This window comes from Pagrus pagrus (genome assembly GCF_965226575.1).
Source record: "Pagrus pagrus genome assembly, chromosome: 15".
In the NCBI taxonomy this organism is placed as follows: Eukaryota; Metazoa; Chordata; class Actinopteri; order Spariformes; family Sparidae; genus Pagrus; species Pagrus pagrus.
This window is the reverse complement of record NC_140199.1, coordinates 9,275,039-9,297,154: the sequence shown is the minus strand read 5'-3', so window position 1 is coordinate 9,297,154 and position 22,116 is coordinate 9,275,039. Positions and strand designations below refer to the sequence as shown.

Here is a 22,116-nt window from a genome sequence, read left to right as displayed (position 1 = left end):
TACTGACAAATCCCAGGGGCACTTGCATAACAAATGTGGTGTGTGTAATATAAAAAATTAAAATACCTCAGTTCATGGTCTTTGGTGTATTGAGTGGACAAGACGCTTCTTTTGAAGCTATCAAAATAGCTTGAGCATGTTTTGCTCTTCTGCTGTCCTTTGACGACCTACTAATTTAAATGTTACATGAGTGGTTATCTTTATTTCTGAGTTTATAGGAGAAGGAGGCATACCGCTGGGCCATTAAAGAGACAATTAAGAGTATGCTGGCCTTTGGATGGACCATAGAGAGGACGAAAGAAGGAGATGCATCTGGCACGCATACCTGTACACGCAGAGTCTCTCAGTCTGGACAGGTATGTAAAGGGCACATGCAGTTCACCAAATGTATCTCTTACCACGAACGTAATCTCATTCACTCTACTCGATTTTACACATTTAAAAAAAAGTGTAATGAGCTGTTTATTGTCTCTTTTAGCTGTCTTTTGAAGGAGCATCAACGTTCAGTCCCAAACCTATGGATATGAGCAGCATCACCTTATCGTGGGATCAATGTGTGAGTGATTAATACATTTTTCTGCTTTTTACACTATTAAAATAGATACAGCTTTGGTTCTACTTTAACACTATCTGCAGCTGTGGTAACGCATGTCTATTATTCTGTGCATAAGAAAAAGTGTTTTTCACTTTATGTTGCACACCTTAATCATCCAAATGATATGTTATTCCATGTAAACAGGATTATTTATTTTATTCAATCATGTAGCTGGCTTAAGTTAATGCATTTTAAGTCTAAATGCAAAGACATAATTGTCTTCTAAAAAAACTAAGTGACACACATTTCATTGCTTGAAAAGTTAAGTTGCCTTAAAACGATATCTCTATATCTTGTTGGAGAAGTGGGCCTTGATTCACCCCCTGGTCCATGTGAATACTGTCTGAGCTGTTATGGTTGACCATTATTTAATGGTGTAATATGTAAGAATGTGAAGTAATTTACATGTATTATGGTAATCGCTTTATTGCCAACGTGTGAACGGAGTGTAACAAACCTTAGAAAATTAGACCTTCCCCAATTTTCTTGCTTGCATGCTCCTAAGCAGCAAATGCCAGATCTATACAGTGATGGCAAGTTACAGCTAGTTGGCTACCCATTGTGTGATTGCTCACTAATTTTATTACCAGCAAAATATTATCTGAGTGCATATATTACATGTAAGGTATTTATATGAAAATTATGTTGATTTTAGTGAACAACAAATGATGAATTGTAGAAAGCAAACAATTGCTTTCTACTAGCCAAGAGTGATGCGAGTCTGGCACAGCCAACTAGTTAGCTGTAACCTAAGCTAAGCCAAGGATGGCCAGCTAGCTGAAACTAATTTGCAAATGGCGAACTGGTAAGTATCATAGAGTCAGTGTTCCAAATAAAGTATTTGAGCATACTGTCAGACAGCTGTAAAACTGATTATAACTCCTTTTTTCTTTTTTGTAGGGCATGGCTGAACAGTTGGCTGAAAACTACCACAACGCCTGGGCTAAGAGGAAGAAATTAGAACTTCAGAGTAAAGGTACCATACCATGGCGTCAACAACTATTTTGTTATTTTTCTTCAAACCCTCTCCTCTCCTCTCATCTCCGGGAGCACAGAACAGCTAACAAAATTGCAATGCATCCAACCTGTTTCTGTTCTCAGCAGGGGGTGGCCATTCAATTTTTGTACCCTATGATACTCTGACTGCTAAGGAGAAGACCAAATTCAGAGAGAGGGCCCAGGATATACTTAAGTTCCTTCAGCTCAATGGCTACACTGTGTGGAGGTGAGTACAGAATGAGCTTATGATTGCAAAAGGGCAATGCGATACAGTTTGTACGAGGTGGGAACCAAATGAGCTGTTCCATTTCCATGTCACAGCGGTATTGCTCTCTTAACTCTGTTTAGCAGGCATGACGGCAATCAGACCCCTGCCTTTACAGAACAGCCAGTGAATAAGACAATTGCATCGCCTCTTTATCTTCCCACTTCCTACTTATGCTTGCAATCAAATTATGAAAGTAAAACACATAGTCCAGACTATATAGTATTTAAGTTTAGAACTCCGTCTTTTCAAGCAGCAGTGTTTCATTAGCCCTGTTTGATTTCACTCTCTCCACAGGGATCGAAAGACAGTCGAGATGGACTTTCCAGCCGTAGCAAACTGCTTTGGATACACTTTCCTTCAGCGGCTGCTGTCTCACACTGAGGATGCCCAAGAGCACATGCTGGAGCTGGGTAACATTATAGTGTTCAATAATGTAAAGACAAACATCACTGGGTTGTGAGTGATCATTTTATCAATAATAAAACGAACACTCATTAATAAAATGAATGCAGACACTCCTTTGACTCTACATTCAGCAAGGCTATGTCAGGTTAGTTTAATTTGAATCATCACAAAATATTTCACACCAGGTCTGAGGGATATAACCCTGTCTTTCTTACTTGAGAATTACAAAAGAAACACTTTAATTCTTTATATTTTTCTTTTTTTGTCTCTTTCTAGTGTCATCATAATTTAGACTTTGATTGCAAAGGATTCAGTATTTCATTGCACTTTTCTTTCCAGAGGTGATGCAAGCCAGAGGACAGATGTCTAAAGGAGAGAGAGCTCCACACCAGCAACCAATACATTTTTTTCCCAAGGTTTGCCTCTGATCAATGCATATGTAATTACAGTTGAAATCTACTGTCTGATATGGAATCTCTAACATTGATTTCACCTCCTTCCAATTACATTTTTTCCAATGCCACTTTCTTTCCTCTACTTTACCGTTTTTTTTTTGTTTTTTTTCCCATTTACGTCATCTAATTAGTTTTGTTAGATGGTTGCCAAGGGCAACCCCCCTAAGTAAAACCCTTTGTGGCTGTGTAATTTATTTAACCATTTTGAATATCCATGTGGGTGTGTCGATTGCCATCAGGATTGATTAAAGCTTCCCACACAGTTCTGCCTCTAAGGAGACAGCGAATGAAAAGGGTTTATTTTTCATTGATGGGAACCCCTGAGTCAGAACCAGTCAGCCAAGACCATGAACAGTCAAGCCACAGATCTCTAAAGCCCACACATCCCACTCAACCACATACTCACACAACCACGCATGTCTCTGTGCGGCTGTCCGTTTGTCTGTTTGGTAATTGCAGTTCCTTCTCAGGAAGAGCTAATCAAGTGCAAAATGTTTAACCTCTTTCCCCCCTCAGGTCATTGTTGGCTCCATCATTACAAACTCATGTTTAAAGGGAAGGCACTGCTCAGACTCCGAGAAATTCTTCGAAATTCCGGTCATGATCTCAAGACTCGGCTGATTTATGAGAAAATGTGTCCAACTAAAAAGTGATACAAGACTTCTAGAATTAGCTATTTGATGTTAAGATGCAGCCAAGAATAAAAAACTTGTCTTTGAATTAAATATTTTTCTCAGTGAGTCTCGCTTCAATGAAGCTTTGGGAGAAGCGAGCACAGAAGTTATGCGATGTTGTCAAACAGGGTAATTCTAAGTATAAGATGACTGAGAACCTTCAACATCAAACAAAATATATTTTTTTAGTTTATGACACTTTGAAGCTGGTCAGAAGAAATTCAAAGGGAATGTATTCATTACTCTGGTATATTGGTGCAAAACAATAAACAGTCAAAAATATGTAAGTAAATATAAATAAAGATGAAAGCAAGTTCTACAAGTCAAGACGCATAAATATAAAACTGAAAACTGACAATAACACATGAAAAACAAGTTACCTCTACTCTGTTCAACAGGTTATCCTTCCTCTTTTGGAACAATATCTGAAGAGCCATCGTCTGTATTTCCTGTCCACTTCACTCAGCTCAGGTAGTAATCGAAGCCATGCCTCAAAAAAGGAAAAAGAGATGATTGCAAGGTATGTGCCACCCCCAGCCAAACTTTCAGTGTTCTTCTGCTCTTGCACATTGTATTGTTATGTGACAATGTCTTCAGACATGTTTGGCATAATAACAGTTTTCTTTCATTTAAGTTTTTTTAACAGAAGAATCCTCATTCTTCTTTGCTGCCATTCTTCTGATTTCGTGTCACATAATTACTTTTTCCACTCCCCTCTCATTACTTCACTTGTCTTTTCTCCTCACATCCAGCCTCTTTTGTAAGCTTGCAGCTCTTGTAAGACACAGGACCTCACTCTTTGGTAAGGATGGTGGAAATAAATCTTATTCAGACATTCATTTGCACCACTTGTTCTCTTGTTTGTAACTTCCTTCGTTTGCTCTTTGGTTGGCCACAATTGTGTCGGTAATGTTCAACGTTAATTTTGTTTCTGCGCACTCTGAGATGTAATCGCCAAAGATTCCTTGTGTGTTTCTGCATGTTATGTCGCTGCATATCATTTTGTCTGCCCATATGTGCTGAGATTTTAAATTTAATGTGTGTGTGTGTGTTTGTGTTTTTTCCCAAGGAAATGAAGCCTCCTTAGTTGCAAGCTGCCTCCATGTCTTGGCTCAGGCTCTGGATGCCAGGTAGCTAGATGGCACTACTGTCACATTCTGCCTGAATCAATCCCCTCGCTCTGCCTGCGGTCATATTAGTGTCACTCCACCATGTCTGAGGATGAGATGATTGGTGTAATTGAGCCACTGATACACTGATGCTATCTAATTGTGGTTGATATCACTTTTACTCCCAGAGGACAATGCCTCTGATGCATGAAGCTAGAAGTAGAATCTCGGCTCTGAAGAGATTGATGTCATTTGGGCTTGTCTGGTGGATAGATTAGCAACTGATTTAGGACACTTAGCTGCTTTTATTATAGCTAAATAAAAGAGCACTGCACCAACAATTTGATTTTGTGCACTTTTCAAATAACATTGTTCCTTTTACATGATCTATTTTTGCAAAAATCAAATTGATTATAACTTTAATCACGCAATTTATTTTCATAATTAAATATTGTCACATTTAGTCATTTAATCTATAAAATGAAGGGGAAAAAAAGGAAAGTGAAAAATGTCATTACGCTTTCGCAGAGCCCAGAGTGATGTATTCTTTTGTCCAACCAACAGTCCATATCAAAAGATTTTCCATTTACTATCCTAAATGACAAAGACAAGCAGCAAATACTCACATTTAAGAAGCTGAAACCACCAAATGTTTGCCGTTTTTGCGTGAAAATAACTTGAAACGCTCAAGCAACTAATCTTTTCAGCTCTAACATACTGTACATACAGAAATCTTTGCTTTTCACAAACCCTTTTTTCACCCCTTGGCCTTAGGACCTTGATGAAGTCAGCCCCAGAGTCTATCCAAGCATCCCTGCATTCATTCTTTGAGGCAGCTGCAGCTGATCTGGAGATGACTGTGGAGAACCTGTCCGTGACCTTAGTTTGTTTGCCTCAGAGTAGAAGTCAACAGGCCAGAGGAGTGGCCAAAGTTCTCAGCTACACAACCTCCATTCTTCTTCCTACTCTCACTTTCCTCTTCCAGCATGCTGGCATGCAAAACTATGGAGTGGACCTCCTGGGTAAGGGCTACCTTAATAAAATACAGAGATACAAATGAAGACTGTGAACATATCATGTCACTATAGTAAAATTAAAACCACCACAGCATGTTATCATTAGTCTCATTCATTTCCCTCCGTATGCTGTGGATCTGGATGAACAGCTGGTTTCCACACCCCTGAAATCACTCGGGGACACCCTCCCCTCCACTTCACCTTCCTCATCTTTGAAACCAGCTCTCATTAAGTGTCTCAGTCATGACCACAGAGCAGCAGGAGCATATTGTCTCCCTCACTAATATCCTGACCTTCCAGGAATCATTCATTACCTGAGTCGGCAGCCACCCGGCTAGTCTATCTCTGTGATTGTATGCTATCAGCTTTCCTACTCGGTGTCCTTGGCTGTTTCTGAATGAAACCCTACAAGGATCTCAGCTTTAAGCATCAACTTGTTTTTCCAGTGGGGAGTATCCAGGTCTCCTGTTATAGGATCCTCAACAGCCTCTACTCTCTTGGCACCAGCAGCAGCATCTACATGGAGGGGTACTGATTTCAATGTTTGTGCTAATGACAATAATGATTTCTTTTTATCACTTAAGTCTGTGCTTTTTTTTTTTTTTTTTCCATAAATGTTTGGTCCGAAATGGTACTTGGCCATGGAAATAAGCATGGATTCGGGTTATGAAGTATGTATTAAGGCTATAAATATATGTATGAAGGCCAAAAGAAAGCAGCTGGCAGCAATCCTACCCAAAAGATAAGATTTTGACATTAGTCAGCCACATACTTTTGTCCTAATTTAGCATATTCATACAGACAGAGGCCAGCAGCAGGCACTTGTCTGGCAGCCTTGACTGGGACATTTCCTGTATGTTTCCTGGAGCCGGCCCTAAACCAAAACAACCCTTACTCCATCTACAACACAATGACTGCTACTGAGAGGGAAGGTAATAAACAAACACACTGATATTTATCAGTTTTTTTCCGTTTAATCTTGGGCCACTGGAGTAGCTCTTACCACCCACATCTTGAACCATCTGTTTTCTCTGCCCCATTTTCTGTATCTGTTTCATTTAGACCTGGGGCTGCCAGACCAGGTGGAGGACATGTGTCCCCTCCTACCTTCTCTGGAACAGGCTCTAGGGGAAGTGGAGGAGTTGGCAGGTGCTGGTGCTGGAGCTCGCCAGACCCACTACGTCCATGTGACAGAGGTCACCTTGCCCATGCTGTGCAGCTACATGTCTCTTTGGTGGTGCTGGGGCCCTGAGGGCCATCCAGACAGCCCAATCTGCACTTCTGTCATTCCTCAGCATGCAAGTGACCTACTTGGCCACATCCTCCGGATCCTCCACAACCATGTGGGTACAAGCCAGGGTGACTGGATGAAACAGATGGCAGGTATTGTGATCATGTCCTACACAGGTGTGGATTTCTTTATTCCACATCAGGTGTGCCTTTCATTCCCCATTTTCACATTATTAGTAGTTGCCATGTCTTTCAGTTTTTTCTCAGCCAATTATATGCAAAGCTCGCTCTGAGCTGTTAAAGAGCCACTACCTGCCACTGATGGAGAAGTTGAGAAAGAGGGCAGAATGTGTGCTGCTTGAGGAGGAGCAGATGAAAGCAGAAGTGTGTGATACCTCCGAAGCAGAGTTGCAGATACAGGAGAAGTTCACTGTGCTGGTGCGAGACCTCTATGCCTTCTATCCCCTTCTCATCCCATTTGTGGATTCTAATCGGTAAGTTGTGCAACCTAGGAGCTTAAATGTTGAAAAGCAAGCTTATTTGATGAGGCCAAAAGTCTAGGAGTAATTCGAAGTATTCATTGATTCAATAGAAAGTGAAACTCATTTTTACTATATTTTATAATGACTTGACATTACCCAACCAGTAATTATCATCTGGACATCTGAAGTTCTTCAGAAACCTTATGGACACCAAATTAACCATGAGTTTTTGTTCAAATTGACAAGAACCGTTCACTAGATTATGGATTCAAATGCACGACTCCAGACAATGCAATAAAAATCGGTAAAATCGGAAGATCAGAAAAAACAGGAACACTACACCAGGAGTAAAGGTTGGAACGCTTGACACAAGGGATGAAGACGAACTGGCACGGGGAACAGGGAGCAATATACAAGGGAGATGGGTATAATTGGGGCGGGGCAGACAAGCAGGAAGTGGGGATCTGAAACGAGTGGGAAGGTGAGTAACACAAAATAAAACGTGAAATGAATGTAGAAATGTGAAAAAATAAGAAAACATGATCTAAGCAGCAGAACATGGCAGAAATGGCGAAAAAATCATTTTGTTTAGTTAAACAACTATTGGGGACTGGTAACTAGTTATTGTAAAACAAAAATGCATGGTATTGAGTGGTGATTTTACTTACAAATTCAGGCATAGGTTTAGTTTTACAAGAACAATTTTGGATTGATAATGTGATGTGTTTTGGTCTGTCTCGTCTCAGAGCCAGCTGGCTGAAAGAGTCGAACCCTGATGCCGAGCAGCTGTTCAGCATGGTGGCAGAGGTCTTTATTTTCTGGGCCAAATCTCATGTGAGAATGACAGTTTTTTTTGTATCATGTCAATACTATCCAAGTGAATATTATACACTATAAAGCCTGTCATTTTACTTCACCTGTGCTTGCTACAATAGAATTTCAAATGGGAGGAACAGAACTACGTGGTCCAAAATGAAATCAACACCTTGGCATTCCTGGTCAACGACGACAAAATGTCCAAGGTCAGCTGTATATCTAAATTGTTAACATCATGCACACTGATGTGTAAGAAATGCATCTCTTTACATCAAGGACACTATTAGAAGTTTGATGGTAACCACAAAAATGTAAGCAACTGTCAAGTTAAGGCTCAAAGAAGTTCATTTACATTCATGGCTGTGATATACTCAGTTCCACCATGAGAAGAGGAGGATGAAGAGGAAGGGAGATCGTTATTCCACACACACCTCTCTCATTGTGGCCTCCATGAAGAGACTGCTCTCTGTGGGACTCAGGGTTTGTTTTCCAGGCGACCAGGGCCTTATCACAATGGCAAAGGACGGCTTCACACAGGTTGGTTGGAAATGTGGACAATATCAGCGTTAATCTCAATGTAATGAGGGTAATTTTTTGATAATCTGCAGCATGGTGTGATAATAGTGAAGGTGGGTGTCTTACGATATCTCTGTGGTATATGTAATTAATGTTGGGCATTGTTTGCTTTTCACAGAAGAAAACTGAAGATGAGATTCAAGAGCATGTTTTCAGTTGCCTTCTACATCTTCAGAGTCAGGTGAAGGCTGTCACTGCATTTTCATTCTTGTGTTCTTACTAGTACTTTTAGTTAAATGAGAGGATCAGTTGTAATTTTCGGCATTTCATTTTGATTTTAGACAAGATTCCGACGATCCAAAATTAAAGAAACCCATTAAAGAGAGTGTTGACTGACATCGACTTCAAATATCAGTCTACACTTACTCAGAGTGCAAACACGGCTCATATCTTTTCTACATTCGACATTCTGCATATTTGTTGACATGCTGAAGAAGTGTGATTAAACTGAAGAAGCTCTTGTAGCCTGTAAAATACAAAGCTGTTTTTTTTTAATAACCTCAAGTCAGTGACTCATAGTTCACCAGAGACACGGAGTGTGCATGCAATATTTGTTTATGAGTCAGTGATAAATATGTTTATTCATAAGTCAGTGATGAAAAAATAATAAATTCTGCTTTGTCATTAGCATATCAAACTTATAAACAGAACAGTGACCATATTTGTCACAGGTCTTGATCCATCCTTTGTTGGTTATATGAAAAATTGTTATTGTGTGCAGTGAAATAGCAGTCAGTCTAGTTTATCTGTTTATCATATGAGAATTCAAGCAAAGAAGTTAAAGGGAATGGGGAAAGCAAGATTCATGGCAGTCATGACAAGATTCTTCTGTAATGTTTATTAGCCTACCCATTTTAAACTGAACTCCTTTGCACAAGTTTTGCCTTTTTGAAAGTGCTTGATCTGACCTGCTAATTCCTTGGATTCAGGATCTGTCCAGCAACCATTCTAAAAATATCTTTAATTGAATGGTGCAACTATCAAACAAAAGGAATAAATGCCATAAGTGCCGTTCATTTTCCTCTTTACAGGCGTCAAACTGCTCAAGGCAGGAGACTCTTTATTCAGAACATTTGAGCCAGCAAGGGGCCATCACTGATGCCCAAAGGACTGTAGACAGGATTCTGGAAATAGCTCGAATCCTGTATTACCTGGACCAGGTGAGCTTTTTAAAGTATATAATAACATTACCGGTAATACATTTCAATAGTATGTCTACTGAAAATTCAACAGTCAAGAAGATGTAACAAGAAGACAATTTTTGTTTGCCAAAGTTAATTGAGTTTTGTAGTTATTTAACATAATCACTTTGCATTCCCTATTTTTATCACTATTTCATCATGTGATTGCATTTACTGTTATACTGTTATATATATCTTTATCAGAATATTATATATAATATATACTGTATAATATGTAATATATCTAGAATATTTTAGAGCCACCTGCATGTCGTCACTGGGCTATTAACTAAGTATCCCCTCATTTGTGGTGTTTGTATATGCTGTACTTCTATTCATTCTATAGAAATCCTTGATGCAGAGTCTTCTTGTTTCCTGTCAATATAGTGTGTAATAAAGTGTCTTTGAGTATGACCCTCCTCGGTCATCATTAGACTCTGAATGGGATAAATATTTTTGAGTAAAGACTCTACTTGCAGTAGGTATTGTACTGTAGAGCTGCTGAATTACGTTTTTCATCTGATTTAAAGTCATCATCAGTTGGCTCCTGCATATCTTTGACAGACGGTTGTTGAAGCCCGAAGTTCATTGTGTGCTGACTGAACTACAGTGCTGCACTTTTGATTAATTTCTACGAGCTGCTGTTAACACAAGTTAGGATTTGCTTCCCTCTCTGTTGTGTGATATCAAAGGGCTGGGGATAAGAAAAATAGGTGTGTTCATATCCCAAACATGAATTTATTTTGAATATATTGCCTCAAAGAAAGTAATGCCTGCAGTGCTAATGCATGATAAATGCAGGCCAATGCATGAAGGTGAACCTCTACACCATCTACCATTGTAACCCCTTAGGTCATTTGGGGTATTATGTGCTCTACCTTGTTGCATTATCTATTTTTGGTTTTTGATTAAGGTGGAACACCCGCAGAGAAGTAAAAAACCTGCGTGGCACAAGGTCTTATCCAAACAGAGAAAACGAGCAGTGGTTGCCTGCCTAAGGATGGCTCCCCTCTACAACTTACCCAGGTAACAAATGTTGTTTGTATGGATGCTTTGCACCCACAAAAATGCTGTTAGGTGCTCTGGTGAATTCTTATTAAATGCAGTATGAGTGTTATCATAAGGAGATAGGCATCTAATGATATGCCACGTAGATTTAATTTGGTGTTTTGTGGACATACTGTTTTCAGACTCTCTGAGATATGTGTCAAACATTCAAAATAGAGAGAGAGAAAAGAGGTAGGGAAAATAATTAAATTGAGGGTAATCAAAAAGTTTTTACCTTGAAGTGACACTGTTATAAAATCAAAGAAGTTTTGTAGTTTGGGCCATTCATTGAGAGCTTTATTTTGATCACAGACTATGGCACAATATAATCGGCTGATGGCAAAAAAATGATTGAAGGTGATTCTGCATTTCAATCACATTCTGTTGAATTTCTTTCTTTGCATCAGAAAAATACTTTTGTTCACAATGAGAAAAGGTGAATATGCTGTATGAACTTAGTCAGTAGCATTGGGCTACTACACAGCTGTGATTAGAATATGAAAACAAAAGTGGCTGCGTGCTGCGTACAGTAGGTGATGTAGGAATTGTATTTTGGTGTTTGTGCCTTGTGAATTATACTGTAGCTGTGCTTCAGCATTCTTTACTTGCTCGTGGATGTAACAATCATTCCCATGGACTGGTAAAAGAGGCCTTGATTAACGAGTAATAATGGGTCTAATCAGAGCTCTATTAGAGTTTAATAGTTTCCTTCCGTGCTGCCTTTTTTCAGTCTCTTATTTACATTTGTCCATAGCAAATAAGACATGCAAATCTCTTCTTGTCTCTTCACCCTTTCCTCTTCCTCCCCAGACACAGGGCTGTCAACCTGTTCTTCCAAGGCTACAATAAATCCTGGATATCAGCTGAAGAACACAGCTTTGAGGAAAAGCTTGTGGAGGATTTAGCTGTGAGTGGAAAAGCAAGTCATATTGACTTAGATAATTTAAAATAATTCTGTAACAAGAGTTAAACAGGCCTATATATTGAATTATGATCAGTTGAGAAAAAAAATATCCTTACATTTCTCTTGATTAATTGTCTCTTACATCTTTAACCTTATTCAGATAACTGAACATTAGGTTACCTAGAAAAGTGCTGCTGCATCCAAAAAGTGAAGACACAATCTCAAAAATGAGAGCTCACAGTCCTATTTGGACTCACACAGCCCTACGCAGTATGTGGGCTGCAGATGTAGCCAATTCAAACAAAAACACTCTGCTGCACATTTGCTTTATGGGGCATCAGCATACGTTGCATGTTCAATGTAGTCAAAACCTGAAACCCTAGTTTAGTATTAGTTCATACTGTTGTGTAGAATTTGGACAGGGTTGCCTGAATAGTGATGCTTATAGGGCACACTTACAGGTATGTAAAATATTTAACTCTGGTCAAGTAGACAGGTGTGATGTTACATTGTGCATGTATTGTATACATATATATGTATTGTGCATGCCTTATTATTTAATTAACGGTTAAATTATTCAAAATGTATTTGAAAAGTTTAAAAAATAATCAGGGTCTTTTGAGTACATGTAAATATAGCAGACAATGTTTTGTCTTCATTGTGCATACTGTATAGTGTGTGTTTGCATGGGAGAAAACCCGCAGTGTGTAAACCCTAGCCACCCACCAGCGACTGTGAATGTGACATTATTTAAGAGGACACATTAGTGTCTTTATTCTCTCCCTCTCTGGACTGCAGAAGGGAGGAGTGATGAAGCTTTGTGGAGGCGACAGAGAGGAAGAAAAGGAGGTGGAAGACGGTGCCCAACCAATCGATCCCCTCCTACAACTCATTACACTCTTCAGTCGAAGCGCCCTGACAGAAAAGAGGTGCGTGTGTGTGTGTGTGTGTGTGTGTGTGTGTGTGTGTGTGTGTGTGTGTGTGTGTGTGTGTGTGTGTGTGTGTGTGTGTGTGTGTGTGTGTGTGTGTGTGTGTGTGTGTGTTCATTAAATGATCACATGTAGTTAAAGCCCCAGTCTACTTTTATTCCAGGTCAAACTCATCACTGGGAAAGTCAATATTTAATTGGTCAGAAGCGTGATTTTTTTTGGTTCTAAAACCTGTGGCCATTGTTTTCTGAAAGCTTGTTTTATGTTTTGAATCTTGGTTGGTTCACCCTGCAGAAATGGTACGAGTAATGAAGTTTTTCTCTAAGATACCTTTTAAATAGAAGTGTTGGTCAATAGTACGACTATCGTGTCGCGTTCAAGTACTGTTACCAGGTTATGCATGGACACCGCTGATTAGTCTTCACCTTATCTGTTCTAATGCAGAACCTGTTTGTCGAACAAATTTGTGAATAATTATCTCTGTAGTTCTCTTTTTATTCGTGCATGTTTGAGTTATTGATCCCATTCAGGTATTGTTATAATATTCCTGCAGAGGCTGAGAGCACTACATTAAAAAGCTGTTTCTCTCCACATCAGCGTAGACATTAGAGGTTGGAGAGCACTCTCAATAGTGCAGCCACTGCAGGGATGTGATCCAGTCAGCCAGATTCCAGGTGTATTGCTGTACTGCTGTGGGTTTGTCCATAAAAATTTTAAGTGCCACTAGGCAGGCACACACTCTATCCATACAATCCATACAATGCTTCAGGGTATTTGTAGGAGCTGCTGCATCAACTATATAAATAAGGGGATCACATTGAGATTACGTGAATGCATCCTGTGGTTCAGTTACATATTTACCTGCACTCTGTCATTGACGGCCATTTTAAAGAACTCTACATCTGTTCATGCCCTGACATCAACTGAAGTTATCTTGTGTCTTCTCTGTTCACAGTAAGCTTGTAAATGACAGTCTCTATCAGTCCTATGCTGCTATTATGGCCAAGGTAAAAGATTATGAAGAATTATTTAGATTTGTAATGTCTTATGTCTGTTAATGTGTTAGGATAATATACTATATCATGCGTTATTGCAAAAGGTAATAACAATATTGTATTTGATAATTCCTGGTTTCAGAGGTCGTAGTATTTTTCCATAGTATATGGATTTTGCAGATACTACAAAGTTTATTTTGGGTTGAAAGTAAGAAACATTAAAGAAACATAAACTGCACTGATATTATGGGAGTTGATTCGTTTTGTATCTCTTCCACGTTGAATTCTTTTCTACAAATGTTTTGTCAAACTGTGTTGTACGTTTGCTCTCTCAGAGCTGCCAAAGAGAGGATGACGATGATAAAGAACAGGAGGTGGAAAGCTTTGAAGTGAGTGAATGAGCTCTTTCTTTTAAAAGGCATTTGAAGTGTTTGATGCTAAAAGTATTTTTCCCATTTAAATGTTATTATTATTATTCTTGTTATATGAGATTATATTATCAATAATAATTAATTGATATTTAAGTTACATTCATTGAGCAAAATGTATTAACAAATGATTAGAACATTTTTTAAAATAATTCTGTTTTGCTTGTGTGGCTCAGGAGAAGGAAATGGAGAAGCAGAAGCTGCTGTACCAGCAGGCCAGGCTGCATTGTCGTGGAGCTTCTGAGATGGTGCTGCAAACCATCAGTGCCAGCAAAGGTAGGAAAAGCTAAAACACTGAAGGACATGGCTTATATTAAGGTTACTCTATTGCTTATTGTAGCTGAGAATAAAGTGAGGCTTGCCTTTGTGCTTCGCCCCTTTACATTATGATCTGTAGCAGTCATGCAATATTTTTCTTTTTAGTCAGCAAAGTACATTCTCTGACTGTGGTAAATTTCACATCCCATCAGGGGCCATGGGCTCCATGATTGCTCCTACATTGAAGCTGGGTATCGCTGTTCTCAGTGGAGGGAATGCCACTGTTCAACAGGTACAATACTTACAATATACTGTATAAAATAAAATACAAGTTATACAACTTGTTTTTCTTGGTATCCCCATAAACGGTTTGCAGTTCAGAAGTCTCGTACATTGGCTATTTCTCCCTTTCAGACAGGGACTAGAGATTTTTAATATTGTGAAACAAAAGATTATTATAATTAACACAGATAAGAGAAAGAAGAGGTAAATTAGATTAGGTGACACTAAGAAATAAGGTTATTGCAGCAGCTAGATAAGATTGCTAGATTAATTGCATTAATAATTATGTATATTATATATATATATCAATGATGATAATAAAATAGAGCATCAGTATTGAAACTAGAAAAGTGAAGCTGTAATACATGGTCTATAGTAAAACGTTGAGGACTGTGGAAGATTTGATGATAAATTGAATGAATAGAAATGTCGTTAATGTACATTATATGGCAACTCACAATAGAGCCAAACACTTAGACTATTCATCCATTCGTATTTGATTCAAATTGAAATCTTTTTCTTCAGCAAGTTGAGTTTTTACCTATTCAGACTGTATCACTTTCATTACGAAATTCTCTGTCTACTTATGAAGACGGTGCCTTGACACTGAGACACTATAGTCAAGCTTTCAGTGAGAAAACCTTTTTTTTTCTTCAAGGTAATCATATCTGCTTCAGATGAGATCATGCTGCATTTGTCTGACTCATCTTTGATGCTTTTGTTTGATAGAAAATGCTGGATTATTTGAGAGAGAAGCGGGATGTTGGCTTCTTTCAGAGCATGGCTGGACTCATGCTGTCATGTAGGTGAGTGAGTATGAGAAAATTGTACGACGGAACCTGTCAGATGTCACAAAGGCTTCGTGTAGAGATTGACAAAAATTGTAAGAGTGCTAAATCTCTTTTTATCCTATTGTGTGTCTGTCTCTGAGTGTCTGTCTGTGTGTGTGTGTTTCTGCTATCCAGTGTTCTAGATCTGAATGCATTTGAGAGGCAGAACAAAGCAGAAGGATTAGGCATGGCCATGGACGAGAGCTCAGGTACTGTATTCATATGGAAATATAAAAGAAAAATCAATTTCTCTGAAACCATGTCATAGCATGCAGCCAGCTGTGAGATCCCTGGCCTTGAACACACTCTAAATTCCAGCTCCAAATTCCCATTTTTTTTCTCTGCATTTCTCAGTCTTGAGGAGTATCTACAGCTGTCTCCTGTCACTCCATTGTGGCCTGATTTTTCTGTTGTCTTACCTCTCTAAAGTCTTCATACATTCTCTCACTCGTTCTGGCATACGGTTCCTACTGTAGGTTCTAGCCTTTGTCCTTCATCCTTTTATTTCTTGCCCTTTCCTGCCTATCTTTCTCTCAGGAGAGAAGGTGATGCCTGACAAAGACATAACCTGTGACCTGTTCCGATTTCTGCAGCTGCTCTGTGAAGGACACAACTCAGGTTGCCTGCCCTCACCACTTACACACTGTCACAAAGTTCCTATAAATTGTGTTGATTACAATAAAAAATAAAGGATTACATAATGGCTGCACAATATTGGAAAAACACTAACATTGGGATATTGTGGTTTTCTGCAATATATTATTTTCAACAGATAATAGCTCAATAGAGGCTATTGTTAAGTTTTATCAAGTGCTGCAATGTCAATGTTCAACGTGAACACAAAAAACATGACTAAAATGTGAAAGACCTAGAGTTAATTTGCCTGACTTGACAATGAATGTCCTTCGATGTGACTATTGCGCATTTCCAAAGTGTGAGGACGATGCTTAAGCTAAATATTGTGCAGCTCTAGACCACTATAATTTGAGTGAAACTTGAGAATACTACTTCTGAATACTTGAGTGAAAAAAAGAAAAGGAAACAAGTGTTGTTCCTCAATGTTACTTTTAATTGAGTTTACTTACAGCAAACACACTGCCGCTGCTCGAGTTGAGGTCCATCGTCCGATTATATTATCTATAAATAAGGAAATTAATTGCGATGCTCTTTTCACATTCTGTTCATTCTTTGTGTGTTAAGAGTTCCAGAATTACTTGAGAACACAAACGGGCAACAACACAACTGTCAACATCATAATATCCACTGTGGATTATTTACTGAGAGTACAGGTAAGCCCACAGTGACAGACTTTCCTTTGAGATGCTGGAATAAGTTAGTATTGTATTTGGTTACCGAATGAATGCAGGTTCCTTGAGATCCTTTATTTATACTCATGAACCCCAAATATTTGTTTGTGCAACACTGTAGGAGTCCATCAGTGACTTCTACTGGTACTACTCAGGGAAGAATGTGATTGATGCACACGGCCAACAAAACTTCTCTAAGGCCATTGAAGTGGCCAAACAGGTCTTCAACACACTCACTGAGTACATACAGGTCAGTCAGTTTCTAGTAAATGTCATAGTGTCATAGTACGTGAGCTCTCAGGCATGCCAATGTCAGCCTTCTGTCTCTTTACCCTTGTATTTGTCTGAAACTTGACTATGTAGGAGTTGAGATGTTTAAAATGATGTAGATCACATTGTCACTGTGTTCATCCAGGGACCGTGTACTGGAAACCAACAGAGTCTGGCTCACAGTCGTCTGTGGGACGCTGTTGTGGGATTCCTCCATGTCTTTGCCCACATGCAGATGAAGCTCTCTCAGGTACAGCACAATGATCCACTGAGGTTTAATTAGCTTATTTTCCTCATAAAACATAAAATGACAGTGTACTCTAGGGTTTCTGCCCCAGCAGGACTCATTTTAGTCTGCTGCCGATGTTATTATAAAGCATTTACTGTGAATCTGTTGTTGCAACCATTCTTACTCTTACTTACTCTTGCTTCTGGTAATGTGTCTTGTAAATGCGTAAAATGAAAGATAAAAACATTAAAAGTACACTTTAAAAAAAAAATAACTGCAAATATTTTCTTATGTACAGGATTCAAGGCAAATTGAGCTTCTGAAAGAGCTCATGGATCTACAAAAGGACATGGTTGTTTTCTTGCTTTCCATGTTAGAAGGCAAGATTTTCACTTCTGTTGTTTTCACAGTTTATAATCTTGAATAGATTACAAGTTATCATTAAACCAGAATTGTGTTCCCTCTGCTCATCTCTCTGCCCTGCAGGTAATGTTGTTAATGGAACTATTGGAAAGCAGATGGTGGATATGTTGGTGGAATCATCAGGCAATGTGGAGATGATGCTCAAGTTTTTTGACATGTTCCTCAAACTCAAAGACCTCACCTCCTCAGATACCTTTAGAGAGTATGACCCTGATCAGAAGGGCCGCATCTCGAGGAAGGACTTCCAGAAAGCTATGGAGAATTGCAAGTGCTTCTCCCAAGCTGAGACTCACTTCCTCCTCTCCTGCGCGGAGACTGACGATAGTGAAATAGTTGATTATGAGGCGTTCGTGGATCGCTTCCATGAGCCAGCCAAAGAAATTGGTTTCAGCATCGCTGTTCTCCTGACCAATTTGTCCGAACACATGCCCAACGATTCAAGACTGAAGACATTCTTGGAGCTGGCACAGTGTGTCTTGACTTACTTCCAGCCCCATTTAGGACGTATTGAGATCCTTGGCAGTGGGAAGCGCATTGAACGTGTCTACTTTGAGATCAGTGAATCCAGCCGCACACAGTGGGAGAAGCCTCAGGTCAAAGAATCCAAGAGGCAGTTTGTTTTTGATGTGGTCAATGAGGGTGGAGAGAAAGAGAAAATGGAGATGTTTGTCAATTTCTGCGAGGATACCATCTTTGAGATGCAGCTTGCAGCCCAGATATCTGGCTCTGACACTGGAGAGAGGCATGCTGAAAAAGGGGAAGAGGAAAAGAGTGAAGAAGAGCTGTACAACAAAGAGATGTGTTTCATGTATAATTGGCTGATAATGCTGACATCTCTACTTTCTCTCAAAAACTTGAAGACATTGATGAAGATGACCCTGAAGGATATCCTCATGTCAGCTGTTTTCCTTCTCAGATTGATTTTTATGGCTCAGGTCCGATGCATTTCTGCTGTAATTCGCAGCATCTTATATGTTCTGTACATAGCCTTTGTTAACGGGGGGCTCATAGAGGGAGCAAAACGGACGAGGATATCAGACTTGCTGGGTGGGATCCTCGAGCCAACTCTTGATGAGGTCATGGGGGTGCCAAGTGGTGTGGATCGGCTGAGGAAGTACTCCGCCAGTTTGTCTTCCCAGAGAGAATTGAGGGAGATTGGGCAGGTGGCATCTGCGACCTCCCCCAGGGAGGCGGATGTATTGTCGGACATCTTTGGCCTCAAAGTGAGGAAGGATGGAAGTCAGTACAGACTTATGACACAGGACCTCACTGCCAGCCTGACTGACCTGTTCCACACAACATCAAGAAGAATGTCTACAGCTAGTTTTTCTGAGACGGTACGGACTAATTTTAACATTTTTCAACACTCTTTTATCTTTAGATTAGTTTATTTCATTTCTCTCGAGTTATGTGAAGCACAATCTTCTTGGTTTTGTTCTGCTTTGATACTGTACTGATTCATGTTAATTTTTGATATCCTCATAAATGTTACTGACAGAAACTTAAGGCCACCACAGCAACAGAGGAAAAAACAGAGAAAACGTCTGATGTAAAGTGAGTGTCTTGCTACCCCATTAAATCCTCAAAGAGGCTGATTTAACTTCCTCATACTGTAACATCCAAAGTAATAGATACAAATAAAGACACTGGTGGATATGGTAGTGATGATCATGGTGTCATGGTGCATCTAAAACAGGTTAAGCACAGTGATGTCACACTTCATCAAAAAAAACTTTAAAAAGTTTGTTTTCATAATCTTCAATATTATTCCCTTGTCAAAATAAATCTCTTTGACCTTCTCTCTGATTGTGCTTGGACCATTCACAGTGGGAATGCATCTGAGAGGAAAACTGAGAAGGAGAGAGCAGAGCCAGAATGGAGAGCCAAGAGACGCTCTAATAAGTCAGAGGAACCAGAGAGCCAACAGTCAGCCCTCTGGGAGATGATGAGCACTTATAACAAGAGTCTCCTGGTAATAAACAAATACACCAACACATGCTTGTGTACTTATGGAAACAAATACAAAAGATACACACTTACAGGCACTTCAGTTTGAATACAGAGGCAGAAAGCACCTCAACAGTTTTGCTTTTTTCCCACAGAATTTCTTTGCAAGGAATTTTTATAATATGCGTTTACTGGCTCTGTTTGTTGCCTTCGCAATCAACTTCATCCTGCTCTTCTACAAGGTGAGTGTGCTCGTGAGAGGAAGTACATTACATCACATTTGCAAGTAATTAAGTACTCCACTACAATACACTTAGAGAGAAATATTTTACTTTACTTTAAATACTTTTATACTGTACTTATCTGACTGATTTATCTGACTCACTCACAAAACTGGATTATCACATGACTGCAAATTTGCTATACTTCAATTATTTACATTTTTGCGCCTGTCAACATAACCTGAAGATTTCACCCTGTCCACTCCAAAAAACATGAAAGGACCAAGGGAAATCTTCTTTATTTAAAAGCCTTAATTAATTAATTTGCAGACTCGTAAACATGCTGCTTAGATTCACCAGCTCCTGTATAATTAAAAGTAATAATTTAACTGAGAGAACTCCTAGATAACATCAAGGTCAGTCTTTTATTTGGTCTCTTCCTGTCTTCACAGGTAGCTTCTTCACCTGCATCACAAGAAGAGGAAGGAGTGATCTCGTCTGTTCACAGAGAGGAACTGGACTCTGCTGCCGAGGATGACGACGAGGGCACAGTTTATTTTGTGCTGGAGGAGAGCAGTGGATACATGGAGCCAGCACTTCATTTCCTGGCTGTAGCTCACACAATCATCTCCTTCTGTTGTATGATCGGTTACTACCGCCTCAAGGTAAACTGGGCACATGGTTTTGCAGGTTTATCATTTATTTATCATTAACACGTTTTATTTTTACAGCTTCTCATCATCATATAGATCTAGAGTATATATAAGTAATTAACTAATTGGGCACATTGCTAACAAAGATACACGTTACAAGCATTATTTAAAGAGTCAAGTGATCACTGCAGGCATGTGATTGGCAGGTACCACTGGTGATCTTCAAACGTGAGAAGGAAGTGGCACGACGGCTGGAGTTTGATGGGCTTTATGTGACAGAGCAGCCCCCTGAGGAGGACATCAAAGGCCAATGGGACCGACTGGTCATTAACACACCGTATGTTCATAGCCACAAAATCAACTGGGCTGATGTCACATTTACATCAAGTAAAAACATGTTTTGCACTTTAAGTTTGAGGAGCTCGCTGTCTGCACCTGTTTATGGCCATGGTGCAGGTTGTACCATGATGAAATGTTTCACTTACAGTTGAACAACATTTTCTTTATAAATATATTTTTTTTATATGTTTTCAGATCTTTTCCAAGTAATTACTGGGATAAATTTGTGAAGAGGAAGGTAAGATCTTCCGAGGACTGTGGCATTGGTTATTATGCACAGAACAAATATACATTCAATCTACAGTAAATGTGCTTATCCATGTATGCAATTGTGTGCATATTTCACTCAGTGACACTGCATTAACAAACCAAATGAAATTTAATGAGCCATTTAATGTCAGGTTCCACACTGGATTTTATTGTCTCCAGAGACCATGTGACACGTTTAGCTTCCTCATTCTGATTCCCCCTTGTTATGAAAGGAGATGAGATTATTCTTTGATTCAAGAAAATCACCAGTTCACAGATTATTTGATTCAGAAGAACCAGTCATCAAAATCCCAAATGTCTTCAAAGAAGCACATGACTCATCTAATCCAAAAATGGCATCAGACCAGCTTCCTATTGATGATGCCCTTGTTAGAGTGCCATGGCTGGGATGAACATTAGCCATATTGATTTTACTTCTTAGGACTGTCTAGGTAATTTCCTGAAATAACAATTTAAGACAAAGGGCACAACAACAACAACGGCAAAGTGGCCTGAGTTGGCTTTAAGCAGGACCAAGGACGCTAAAAAGAAGGAAGGGTCATTATGTCACCAAATCTTGCTTTGGTGCCAGACCGTGGTGAAGTCTTCGGGAGATGCTTGGAGAAACGCACTAAAACCCAACATCATCATCCTTTCATGACCCTTCCTTCTTTTAAAGGTTCCTTGAGCGGGACAAGGAAGTGACCGCACAAAGCTGAATGTAATTTGTTGTGCCTCTTTTAAATCAAGCAAACAAGCTCTGAAATAAACCTCTCTGTAAGCAAAAATTTATCTTTTTTTGAAAGGATCTCCACAGAGCTACATTTTTTTTTGGAAGCCAGCATCTACCCTCCAGTAGTGTCACTGACTTTTCAAGCACTTCAGTTTGGGCCTCAGCTTTTTGTCACTCGGCTGGCCACTTGCTCTTTATGAATTACATACAGCACTGCCACATTGCATCTAATGCTCTGTATTGCATCAGTTTAAGAGCCAGCAGTA

The 22,116-nt window shown here is 39.4% G+C and overlaps 1 protein-coding gene across 5 annotated transcripts in view; it reads left to right on the top strand.

Moving 5' to 3' along the window:
- The window catches only part of ryr2b (ryanodine receptor 2b (cardiac)), a 69,524-nt gene that overhangs the window by 34,364 nt on the left and 13,044 nt on the right, over positions 1-22,116 (top strand). For 4 of the 5 annotated variants that reach the window (XM_084376373.1, XM_084376377.1, XM_084376376.1 and 1 more), the window contains exons 56-95: positions 219-356; positions 479-556; positions 1,496-1,571; positions 1,697-1,820; positions 2,157-2,272; positions 2,607-2,683; positions 3,795-3,916; positions 4,149-4,198; positions 4,466-4,526; positions 5,280-5,527; positions 5,968-6,049; positions 6,323-6,453; positions 6,584-6,904; positions 7,008-7,245; positions 7,980-8,067; positions 8,169-8,255; positions 8,425-8,586; positions 8,744-8,806; positions 9,657-9,785; positions 10,720-10,832; positions 11,664-11,760; positions 12,556-12,686; positions 13,642-13,693; positions 14,017-14,070; positions 14,286-14,385; positions 14,580-14,659; positions 15,379-15,455; positions 15,615-15,688; positions 16,017-16,097; positions 16,680-16,768; positions 16,908-17,036; positions 17,202-17,306; positions 17,584-17,665; positions 17,772-19,045; positions 19,207-19,262; positions 19,536-19,680; positions 19,811-19,897; positions 20,329-20,541; positions 20,736-20,866; positions 21,064-21,106. In XM_084376373.1, the coding sequence (XP_084232499.1) occupies positions 219-356; positions 479-556; positions 1,496-1,571; positions 1,697-1,820; positions 2,157-2,272; positions 2,607-2,683; positions 3,795-3,916; positions 4,149-4,198; positions 4,466-4,526; positions 5,280-5,527; positions 5,968-6,049; positions 6,323-6,453; positions 6,584-6,904; positions 7,008-7,245; positions 7,980-8,067; positions 8,169-8,255; positions 8,425-8,586; positions 8,744-8,806; positions 9,657-9,785; positions 10,720-10,832; positions 11,664-11,760; positions 12,556-12,686; positions 13,642-13,693; positions 14,017-14,070; positions 14,286-14,385; positions 14,580-14,659; positions 15,379-15,455; positions 15,615-15,688; positions 16,017-16,097; positions 16,680-16,768; positions 16,908-17,036; positions 17,202-17,306; positions 17,584-17,665; positions 17,772-19,045; positions 19,207-19,262; positions 19,536-19,680; positions 19,811-19,897; positions 20,329-20,541; positions 20,736-20,866; positions 21,064-21,106 (5,604 nt within the window). The remainder of the gene's footprint in view (positions 1-218; positions 357-478; positions 557-1,495; positions 1,572-1,696; positions 1,821-2,156; positions 2,273-2,606; positions 2,684-3,794; positions 3,917-4,148; positions 4,199-4,465; positions 4,527-5,279; positions 5,528-5,967; positions 6,050-6,322; positions 6,454-6,583; positions 6,905-7,007; positions 7,246-7,979; positions 8,068-8,168; positions 8,256-8,424; positions 8,587-8,743; positions 8,807-9,656; positions 9,786-10,719; positions 10,833-11,663; positions 11,761-12,555; positions 12,687-13,641; positions 13,694-14,016; positions 14,071-14,285; positions 14,386-14,579; positions 14,660-15,378; positions 15,456-15,614; positions 15,689-16,016; positions 16,098-16,679; positions 16,769-16,907; positions 17,037-17,201; positions 17,307-17,583; positions 17,666-17,771; positions 19,046-19,206; positions 19,263-19,535; positions 19,681-19,810; positions 19,898-20,328; positions 20,542-20,735; positions 20,867-21,063; positions 21,107-22,116) is intronic. The other variant, XM_084376374.1, reaches the window with a different exon arrangement.